The 11,973-nt window shown below is 40.6% G+C and overlaps 2 protein-coding genes across 2 annotated transcripts in view; one reads left to right on the forward strand and one right to left on the reverse strand.

The window, feature by feature from the left end:
- The window catches only part of LOC137465348 (3'-5' RNA helicase YTHDC2-like), a 163,083-nt gene that overhangs the window by 28,122 nt on the left and 122,988 nt on the right, over nucleotides 1-11,973 (reverse strand). The window lies entirely within an intron of this gene.
- The window catches only part of LOC137464368 (glutamate receptor ionotropic, NMDA 3A-like), a 32,530-nt gene that overhangs the window by 18,177 nt on the left and 2,380 nt on the right, over nucleotides 1-11,973 (forward strand). The window contains 1 exon segment of the mRNA XM_068175665.1: nucleotides 6,940-7,544. Coding sequence (XP_068031766.1) covers nucleotides 6,940-7,544 — 605 coding nt within the window.

The raw sequence follows: 11,973 nt of genomic DNA on the forward strand, positions 1-11,973 counted from the left end.
AAAAAAAAAACCCCACATACATAGGTTCTATTTTAACTACAAAACTACATTTACCATACTATTAAAATGTTAATACAGCACTTCTAATCAATATAACATAATACATATAGTATTCAATTTAATATTTGCGAAAAGCCAATCATAAAATATGCATTTTTCACATCTGGGATCATCCTCTGGGTTCCCAGATCTTTAGAGAGACAGAGCATGTGTGCCTGTGTGTTTTTGGGGGCCGGGGGTTGTGACTGCCAAGTAATCTGTGTTCCAGGATTTCTCAAGCCAGGAGCTTTATGCTGGTTTTGGGAATTTCTCCCACTTTTGGTCTCTTCTAGATATTTGCTAATGCTGCCTGCATGCCTTCTCTATTTACTTGCCCATTCCTCATTTGTTTGCAGTTCTACCTTATGTCCACATTTGTGGTAAGTTTTACACACTGGGTAGTTGTCCTTTGTTCTGTGTAAATCCTGTTCTACTCAGTTCTTAAGATTGCAATCTCCTAGTGACCAGTAGCTGACCACTGGTGAGTGGTGATTTTTAGCCTTGGCACCATTCTGTGCTGGCAGTGGTGTTTTTTGCTGTTACTTTGTGATATCACTCTGAGGATCTGCAATATAACCTTGTTTTTGTTGTTTGGTTTTTTTAATCAGCTTTCAAACTCTTCTTTCTCGATAATCTCGATAATCCAGCTCCCATTTTATTCCTGCAGCCTGGTTGCACCTATATCTTTGATCTCGAAAAGGCTAATGAGAGTTCTTCCATTAGCAGACACACACACAGAGCACCCTTGCATCTGCTTAAATAGCTTTCTTCGAGTTAAACCAGCAACACTGGCTGTGTTACCAAATGTCTTTACAACAACAGAGTCTTCCTCTATCACACCTCAGATGTGAGGAGCAAGGAGGCAAATTTCAGAAAGCCCAAAGTACTTGCAGTATCTGCTTCAACGTGCAGCTGCTGTTTTGGCTCTGCTGTTGTCAAAAGTTGAATTGCTTGAACCAAAAACCGGGGTGGGGGGGAAGCTCTCCCCTGTGCATTGCCTGAATAACACATGTGGGAAAACTAAACATTGAAATGGATCTCTTTGGACTGATAGGATGTGCAAAGCACCAGTTCTTGTGAGTTGCTTCTCTACAGAAAAGCACTCAGACATCCCTAAACAGTCTGCTGAAGTCCTTTGAGTCAGTAGAATGCTGTTTCTTCTTAAGGGTAGGATTAAATTCTGCTAAACACAATTTTACAGCTATCCAGGCCGATAGTAGCAATCAGAAGAAACCCCAAAAGAAGCTCTTAGTGGAACAGCCACTGTGGTTTGTATTCTTTATAGATGTGGGAAGACTTGTAGTGGGGCAGCTCCTTCTGGCAAGTCCTCACCCACTTCAGTAGTCCATTCTGACCTCCACAGACAGCAGCTCCTGGCAGCTTTAGCTCAAATGTTTGCAGGGGCTTTTTGGACACTGATGGCAATTCTGTGACACCTGGGAGTGAGCACCAGAGATACGGACCCACCGCTTCCTCCTATCCAAATTGTACTGCCATTTTAAAGAAATGTCATGCAGAATTAGTACAGCTCCCTTGGTCTGTCTGCACGAGTGACCACATGCCCTTTTTTAAACTATAAAGGCAAATTTTAGGGAAGGGAAAACTGTTCTCTCTCTTGGATCTGTATGAAATATTCTTCATCAAACTTTGAATGCTGGTATTTTTTTCTTCTTGCTGAGCAAAGAACACCTTGAAGTTTTTGAAGTTATATCACTGAGGATAATTTATAAGTGGCTATTCAGATAAATAATGGACCCTACTTTCCAAGAGCAGCTGAAAGTTCATATTTTACATTGCCTCTTTGACCTTGAAGAGAGCTGTACATATTCAGATTCGTCTGGAGTATTTTTGTGTAGCACTAGAGAAAGCAACCTCAAGTCATTTCTGTCTGGTCTAATAAAAGAAATAATTTTCAAGACAAACTAAGTCAAAATTTAAATTAAGCTAGCTCCTGTGGTATAGTGATTTTTAAAATCAACAGTGCATTTTTAGGATTTGCATGTAAGCATTGCCTGGATGGATGCCAGGCTTCTTTTGCTGCAGGAATCAGGATAGCTCTGGCTAGTCTAAGAAAGCTTTTCTTTCTCAGCTTTTAAATCCTCTGCAAAAAAAATAGTCTTTAGTGTGGGGACCAACCCAGTTTGAAATTATGGTCTTGGTCAAACAAGGATGTATAAGGAGACAGATGGACAAGAGAAGGAAAAAAGGAATTTCTGACATCATCTCACTCGTTTTTGGTACAAAGCAGGTCTGGGATTTTCTTCCCCAGAGAAGCAGAAGTCTGCACAGCAGAAGCAGCAACGTGCTGAGGGCAGAGCAGTTTTTTTGTTGCAATTGGAGCTCACCTCCCCTCTGGAGCAGCGGTGGGCTGGGCAGGGATTGGGATGTGGTGCAGAGGGGGAGCCTCGGCAGCTGGCCAGGAAGAGGGGGCAGGACTTCCCACAGTCTGTCAGCTGCCAGCACAAACTCCTTCTTGAAGTATTGCCATTTCAGCAGAGGCAGCACACATTAAAAAAATAAAATAGCATTTCCTAGCACCTTCTCTCATAGCATGAAATGAGGAGGTGCCCATAGACTTTAAGGAACTGGGCTTTAGGCCTAAATTTTCTAATTTCAACCCTGGAAAAAACCAGTCCTCCCAGTTTTTGAATCTGTGGCATCAGCTTGCTCACAGCTGCTGTTGAGCTCTGTTTTAGAGATGTGAGTCCCCACAGTAGCACTGCAAGCCAGGAGGTGTTTTTTCCTTCAGTGGAACTTTTTCCGATGTGATTACATAGCCACATAGCCTGTTTTCTCTTTTGTGTTTCTTATCAAAAGCGTATATACTTATATATGTACGTAAGCACTGCCTTTGCCCCCAAGAGTCAGAGGGAAATCATATTTTCTGTGTCTTGTTTACTTTTACACAGTTAGCAAAACAGTGTTCACATCTATCCTTTTAACTCTGCTAATGAAGCTATTATAATGTCAAATAAAATGTCACCATGACTATGCCTAATTAGCATTACAAATTTGGTTGAAGAGATAAATGACCAGATCCTTCAGGGTGCAAGTCAGCCCAGCTCCAGGCGCTTGTGCTCGCAAGATTTACAAGGATGGATCTGCAGACTGATGAAATGGAGGCCTGGAAAATCCTGCATTAATGAAATGCAAACTGTGTTTCAGCTGTTAAATGAACTGCTCTCTCAGGTGTCTCAGGCAATAGGAAAAACCTGTAAAAACTGCTCTGGTTGGGATACAAAAAACAAATCAGTAGTTACAGTCTCTGCTGATGGGCAGGAGAAGACACACATCAGACCATGTACAGCTTAATGTTCCATGAATGGCTTGGTCCAGAGCCTGCTGAAAGTCAGTGGAAAGACGGTCAGCGTCTGATCCAAAGGCAGTTAGTCAGAAATTAGGGATTCAAGGCCTGTTCTTTACCAAGTGAACAGTGAAGTCAGGTGGTCATGTCTGGTTTATAAAACAGGGGCTAGTGATGTCCAATAAAAAATTAAGCACTTGTGGACATAGAAGTTGTTTCTGCTAGTGGCACTGTGTAAACTCATCACTAAAAACAGATAGCAATTAGCACTATTCAAATAAAGTTAAATTGTCTGTTTCTGTAGTTTGAAGAAAAACTGATGCAGATTACTAGTCTTCAATGGCAGCTTAAAGTCAAACTTAAAGACATTTAAACTGAATTTCCATGTGAGCTTTAATTGTCATTTTAACTGAAATAGTAAAACTCTGCTAATTTCAAAGGGAGGTAAAGAAGGAGTTTGCCTGAGAACTTTAATAAGGGTGGAGCAGATTTCAGTTCACAGATGAAATCTCATAAATCACTGTTCTGTTATTACCATGAAGTTGTACACATCTAAATTATCATTTCAGTTGTCAGAAACCTTCTTTATGAAACTACACTGTCTCAGCAATTAGTACTGAATGGTTTAATAAATGATTTGTAGAAGTTCTTCATTAAAAACCAGTAATTGTTGACTTTGAAGAGAGAAAAATCAACAAGAGATATGTAAAAGTATTAAGAACACTGTAATATCAAAGGCTCTCTACTGAAATGTGGCCTCTGTGTGTTTTTCTTCAACTGCAACCTACATACAAATGGCAAATAAGCCTTTCAAAATATAATTAGGAAGGCGTTAAATCCAAACATATCCAAAGAAACATTCCCTTCCCTCAGTCCCAGCACAAAGGAAACATTGATTACTCTTCCTTCCCAACACCTACAGGGGTGTTCTCATGGTGTGCAGAGACAATTAGCTGAAACCTAAGCAAAAGTAATGCCTGGTGACTAAATTTTATGTATGCTATTGTATCAGAAAAATTCTGAAGACAGGTTTGCAGTCCAATACTCCTAGTAGAGAAAAGAGACTCTGCTGCTTTTCCAGGGCTGAATGTTTATCTTTCAAGCATCTTAGCAGGGAATTTAGCAGCTAATAAATCACAGTGATGGTAAGTGCTTGTGTCAGTGCATCTGTGGGCTCCTAAAGGTGATGGCTAAAGCACAGATGGTCTCACTCTGAGGAGCACTTCTACCCACAGGCTCAGTCCAAGCCAGGTTATCACAAATAACACCCCTGTTCAGGAAGGAGGAGTGTCTGAGCATGGGAATGAGCTGTTGGACCATGCTGCCACATCCAGGTGTGTTGCACCTAGGACAGGGATCACAGTGCAGGAGCTCCTGAGGACTAATGCTGTGGAGGTGATCCTGTAGGAGAGTCCAACCCTGGACCTGAGAACTCCCTGTCAGGTGGAAACTGCCTTCACCTCCTCAGCCTTTTTGCTGAGTGAAATTGCATCCATTTTTCTGGTCCTGAGGCAGAGTTCCACCTTCTCTGTGTGTTCTTGAGGGGCCTAGGGTAATACCTAATAATCTCATAACGTCAGAAAAAAAAAGTTTGTTGTGATTTAGTTTGCAGAGTCTAGTTTATTCAAACCAGCTTCCCAAACCCACTGTGCACAGTGCTTTATTTCCCTCCTGAACTTATCATGTGTTTTAATTAGTAGGCAATGTTTTCCAGCTCAGAACTCAGAAATTCTGCACAGGTTAGCTCCTTGAGCACTGAGTAACTTGTCCTTTATCTAAGAGTCATCCCTCTTGTGTCTTGCTGGCAATGTATGATGTGCATCGATTGTGGACAGCGATCTGTTTAATTAGCTCGGTCTTGCATCTTGGTAAAAAAAAAAAAAAAAAAAAAAAAAAAAGGGCCACAGGTACCAAAGCCAAGAGATAACAAAAAGAACTGAGAACATCTTCAATTACAGCATTATTTTTATCAAGCTTTAAATTCAAACTATCTGGAAAACAGATGATGAGTTCATGTAGCTGCAAATTAACACAATGTGGGCTTGCTGCTTATAACCAGTACATAGCTCTTCAGGGTTTGAGTTTTTTTCTTTTGTTGGTTTTTTTTTTTTTTGTTTTTGTTTTTTTTTTTTTTTGTCATTTCACCCCTTACATCTCTGTTAGAGAGCCCAGGGTTTTATTTAATAAAACTAGTGTAAATTGACTCATTATCATATTATTCTGAATTCAGAATGACATTTCTAAGATCCATACAAACTGGAGCCTATTATTATCAGTAAAGTACTTTTAAAACCAAAGTGACATTTTTTTATTGACTTTGAAAAGGTTTGGTCCCTCACATAATACACATTAACTACTGAGGATTTAAGAGAAGGATGAACAGACCTAAAGTGTTTAGTAACATAATGGATAAAAAGATAAAATACAGGTACCTGTGTAGAGTAATATACAATTTGAGTGGACACGAATACAGACAAATGCTGACATAAAGTCACAATGAAGCTCTCACAGACCAAAAGATGCATTGGAACAGACATAATATTTTTTTGGATAGTCTCATGGCTGGAATTGAATGCCAGTGTAAAGTGATACAACTTCTTTAGGAAAGCTACAGGGAAGACTGTCAATCTCAACTAAAAGCAAAAGTTGGAGTAATATATAATATGCTAGCTGAAAGCCTGGTTGAAGCCTTTTTGTAGGGCAGAGAATTATTTCGTAGCAAATGCCAAAAATTGCTTGTATTCTTTAACTTTTTTCCTTTCTTATTAAAACTGTAAATAAAAATTTATTTTTAAGACCAAGGAAAAGAGAGAAATGAGAGTGAGGGAAAAGAATGATCAAATAATAAGAGCTACTCACCTTAAGAGTACAGAGGAGTTAGCCTCAAATCATCCCTCCTTTTCTGGAAAAGATAAAGCCAAGGGCAATGGTGTTGGGAAACATAATGGGTCACGTTCTGTAATAGCATCAATGACACGGAAATGCTTATTTATCAAATATTTTCCAGCTCAGAAATCACAGTCTGCGTATGTTAGCCTCTTGTGCATTGAGTAACTTGTCCTGTTCTCTTGGCAGTACATGATTTGCCTTGGTGGTAGACTGTGATCGGTATGTCTGTAAAAACTCCCCCAAATACACACACACACAAAAAAAGAGCTATAATGAAAATAACAGAGGGGTTTTCATTATTTTTTCTTATTGTTTATCCATGAACTTTTCAGCATCCATTTGTAATTGGGTCTGTAAATGGGCTGAACTTGAGCAGCAAGGAAATAACTTCTCATATCCCTGTTAGGGGTGCAGGGAAGTCTTTGCTTGAGAATGCTTCAAAATCCAAAAGCACGAGTAGATAGAAAGAAAAACATATTCTCAGATACAGTCATTAATGACTGCTGCAGTTGAGTCAAACTAGCAGAGAAAGCCCATGAATCACAGTCCATTTAAGCTGTGTGGGTGTAAATTTTCCTGTTGGTCACACAGTTCTGTTGATTGGCAGGTGGTTACTTTGAACTAAAGGAGTGTATAAAAATTAATCAGACTCACTAGCTTGTTTCCAGGATATTTCTGATCAATGTCTTTCATTTTTTTAACCACAGAACCCCCTTCACCTGCAGATGAGCTTAGAAAACACACTGAGTTCTGATGCTGACGTCACTTTCTCGATTCTCGTGATGAACAACTGGTACAATTTCAGCCTGATGCTGTGCCAGGAGGAGTGGAACATCACAGATTTTCTCTTCCTCACACAACAGAGCTCCAAGTTCCACCTGGGGTCCATTATAAACATCACAGCAAACTTCACTTCAGCCAGTGACCTTCTGAACTACTTGCAGTTTTACCTGGAGAGCATCAAAGACACAACATCAACCATGGTGATGTTTGGGTGTGACATGGAGAAAACACGGAGGATTTTTGAGATAACCACACAGTTTGGTGTGATGCCTCCAGAGCTGCACTGGATTATTGGGGATTCACAGAATGTGGAAGAGCTGAGGACAGAAGGTTTGCCCCTTGGTCTCATCGCTCATGGCAAGACAACTCAGTCGGTCTTCGAGCATTACGTGCAGGATGCCATGGAGCTAGTAGCCAGGGCTGTGGCAGCAGCCACCGTGATCCAGCCTGAACTGGCTCTCATTCCAAGTACAATGAACTGTATGGACACGGATGAAAGGAATATCACTTCAGGCCAGTATTTGTCAAAGTAAGTTTTGCCTTTTCCCCCCTGCCCCAGGTGATATTTGCTGTATTGCAAGAAAAATATTTTTCTTCTCCCTCCCACCATTCTCTGTGGTTTAGCTATCATGCTGCTAACCCTCCCTCACAAACATGTTTGTTTCAGTGTTTCCTCCTGCTTCTTTACCTCTGGGCAGATAATGAAATTTTGACTTTGCCACACTGGGAGAGAAGCTAGAACTTCTGGTGGAAGATTGTGGTGGAAGAAGAAGACACTGTTCCACAGAAGTAGAGATCACATAGTAAACATAGGCTAGGTTACAGACTGTGCTCTGAAACTTTATTTATATTTACTCATGTAAAGTGGGCTACCATCAAATTCTCTGAGATTCTGAGTGTACAAAACAGAATATTTGCACTGTCTAAGCCCTTGGACAATGTAAAGATGTGTAGTAGCCCTTGATAGTATGCTTCCATGGAAAAGAGAGGAAAAAAATGCATCTTCATCTCCTCAGTTTCTTCTGGTGAGAGCACTCAAAAGTACAATGTGCTGTTTCTGCTGCATGTTGCTATATAGAAGCTCTTCCTAAAATGACTTCTGTGTTCCTGTTTAGAAATATTAATGTTTTTAACATATGAGTTGAAAACTTGCATGGTACTTTCTGAAAACAAGCAAAAATGTCTTGGCTAACTACATGAATTCATCACTTAATCTACATCCAGCAACTGTTGCATGTTTTTCCCCCATTACATCTGGTGTTCAACTTAAAGATTTTGTTGGACAGAGTTAGGATAAAAATTCTTGAGGTTTTTTTTGAAAAACGTAATTTTTTCTTGGATATGTCTGCACAATCTTGTATTAACAGCACTGCTCGAAACACAGCCATTTGAGACCCTATCATTTCCTTAGTCCACTCGTCCGTTCAGGGTCAAAAACTCCGTTTCCAAAGAGTGGAAGAGAGCTTGGGAAATAAACACTGGACCAACTCACAATACCCCAGTGACCTGTGATGTTTATTTTGCCACATTATTCTGGATATTTTAACTGAAAAGTAAAAGTCAGCAGGAGCCTTCTTAAAGTATCAAGAGGACAGCAGTTTTCTGAATAGGCTTTTTGAGGTTTGAAGAAGAGATTAAAAAAAAGGAAAACAAAAGTAAAACACTTAAATGTATTCATGAAAAATAATTCATCATTGTTTCTCTCTATGGAGAACCATTAGCTTTTGTTATATTTTGGGAGACAATATGCAATTTCACATCTGTGAAACTTCTTTTACCTTCATATTGGTAAAGATATCGTGGAAGTGAAAGAAAGAATTTTATGCTTAGCCTTGGTTTTTTTCCCTATACATTTGCTTGTGAACTCTATTAAAGAGAAAATAGCAGGTTAGAGAAGCCCTTGTCCTAGATCAGTGCAGCTGTTTCTGCAGTGTATGAGCGAGACAGGTACCTGATGGCCAGAAGTGATGCATTTGCATCAGCAGCATAACTGTTAACTCTGAGTGGTGCCATTAATTTCTTAACTGTGACATGCTGATGAGTGGCTTCACTGTGACCAACCTGGCCCATCTCACCAGGGCTTTTAGGCATTTTTAGCCTCCAAAGATGAAAATTTTGTCTGGTATTTAACTGCTTTTTACTAATGAGTGCATTTTTCAGTCTGAATGAACACACCTGTCTTGGTGGGAAGCCTTGGAACTGCCGTGCATGGGGATGGAGAAGGGGATGATGGAGAAGAAGCAGTGCTCAGACCTCCACCTCGGCCCTCTGCAAAGGGTGGATGGACAGCAGCCCCACTGTCTGGCATAGCAAGAATTTCTTCTGCCAGCATTGATCTCATACCTTGGCTGTGCAGACATTTAAGTGCACCCAAGAGCAGAATAATGGGCTAGTACATGGCAAAGCATGCTTGTATCTGCATGGATATGGGTATAGATGTACAGCCCCCTGGAGATTCTACTGTTGTAAGTCACTGTCCATTATTCCTCTTGCAATGGGATTGATTCCCTCATCTATTCTTGCCTCCTCCCGGGAGCATCCTTGTTGATGGAACAAGGCATTAAAATTTCAAAGCCTCATCTTGTCTTATAGCTTTAATTAGTCTTACAGATTTAACTCAGCTTCTTGGGTAATTTCATCAACCTGCTATTTCATAGATCCATAAACTCACAGAATGGTTTGGGTTGGAAGGGACCTTAAACGTCACCTCATTCCACCCCTTCCTATAGGTAGGGACGCCTTCCACTATCCCAGGTTTCTCCCAGCCCTGTCCAACCTGGTCTTGAGCACTTACAGGGATGGGGCAGCCACAGCTTCTCTGGGCAGCCAGTGCCAGGGCCTCCCCACTCTCACAGGGAAGAACTCATTCCCAGTATCCCATCTAACCCTGCCCTCTGGCAGTTTGAAGCCATTCCCTCTTGTCCTATCAGTAAGAAGTCTCTCCATCTGTATTGTAATCCCTTTAATAACTGCAAGGCTACTAAAAGTTCTCCCCAGAACCTTCTCTTTTTCCCTGCCAATTCTAGTTCTTGCCTCCAAGAACTAGAGCTCACTTGCCTCCAGTAAGCTTCCCAAAAAGAGAGGTGGAATGATCCAACTATCAAGAGTGAGAGAAAATAATTTCATTAGGTCATTCTTAAATATACTACAAAGATACTGCTACCGGAGAGTGATAGTACTGCTAAAGGTCTAAGAAGCAGTTCTTGTAACAAAGCACATGAGAAACAAAGCTGAAAAGAACAAATGACACACTTTGGAGTCATTCAAACTGAAATTACTCAGATAAAGCTTTGATGCAGTTATAGACTGTCACTGTCAACGTCAGCTCTCATATATTGACACAGCATCAAGAAAATTCATTCAGCTGTCAGACCTGAGGATCTTCACCTTCTGAAATTTGTGCAGGCTATCTTTCCATATAAATCTGTCAGTAGCCCTTCTGAAACAGCTGCTCAGATACTGCCAGCATGTCTGTGCAGTACTCAGCACTTGTAATTCCCAAAGATTCACGCTGAAGATCTCTAGCTTAAGAAGTGTAGTCAGAGCCTCTTATCTGTTTCCTAAGTTATCGAGTAAAGGAGTTTTCACTTGAAGTTGCTGGCATGAGTTTCACTGGTGCTGCTCACAGTGCATGCAAATGCTCAGCAGCCGCAGCTGCTTGTGTATAAAACAGAGTGTTGTTAAAATGCTTCTCCAGCATGGTTCCCATCATTTATTTTGATTCATGTTCTGTCACTACAGAAAAATACAGAACATGCAAATCAGCTGCAAAGTAAGCCACTAACTTGATGAGGTGGTGAAGTTGTACATTCAAATGCTGCTAAATCTCTCTCGGGTACCCGCTCCTTACAGAACCACAGGACAGGTACAGAGGGCTTGTTCTGCCCTCCTGGGTGTGCTTGCTTCTACTGCACATGTCAGGGAACAGTGTGCATTAATTCCAATGCTCTCCTTCCACCTTCAGAAAATTAATGTAATGCATTGTTCCGTGGCTTCAGTTACTCCGAAAGCACCTGCTTTGCAGCATTCTCATGCCCAGGTCATGCTGTATTAGCAACATGGGGCCAAATTCATGAGAACTTTGCAAGCTTATTCCACCTGAGGACTTGTCTTCCTCCGTTTTTGGCATTTTTGTGAACATCTTCTAAAAAAATTGTCATGCAGGTCCATCTGCACACATGGAAGGGTTTTACTTTTACTGTCACAGCGATGGCTTCGGCCTGTATGCCCAGGAAAGCTTGTAAAGAAGTCGCATAATTTGTTACAGAGACTGAGGGAGATAAAAGTAAGAAAGAGATAAAACCCAAACAAGTTTATGGGTACGTAAACCTTCCTTTAGTGCTAAAAATTACCTGCTCCCATAAACTTCGTCTTGATAGTGTTTGCATACACAAACAGGGAAGTTACACCATCAGATAGAAAGCACGGATTAGGAGGGAAGGAGTGGGCAAACAGTGGCAGATACCACTGATTACTGGAGCTATGGTGTCCTTTAACACTGGACTAAATGGATTTAAAATGGATTTAAAACATGAAAACGGTATATATAGTTTATATACGTTTATATTTATAAACACCTGTCTGCCTTTTTTAGGTGTGATTTCCAGACCCAGGCTAGCTTATGTACAGATCATCTGCTTTTGAGAGTATTGTCTGTGTCATCTTTCTCTAAACTCAACCTACTCAAAGGAGACTGAGCAAGAACTGTGAAGCTGCCTTACAGAAGCCTATCACGGACACAACCACACTCAAAACTAAAGCATTTACTTTCATAAATTTACCTCTGCAAAGGGGTAAAATTTCTGTGACCTTGAGACTTAAACAGTGCAGAGTTTTAACTGCTGAAACCCCATCAAAAATCATCAAAAGTTATCAGAATAAAGTGTAGAAACCAGACAGAAGTTTGGATTTACACACACTTGCAATTGATGTATCCTTTTCAAATCAATTTAAGGTTA

This window comes from Anomalospiza imberbis, chromosome Z (assembly GCF_031753505.1).
Source record: "Anomalospiza imberbis isolate Cuckoo-Finch-1a 21T00152 chromosome Z, ASM3175350v1, whole genome shotgun sequence".
Lineage (NCBI taxonomy): Eukaryota > Metazoa > Chordata > Aves > Passeriformes > Viduidae > Anomalospiza > Anomalospiza imberbis.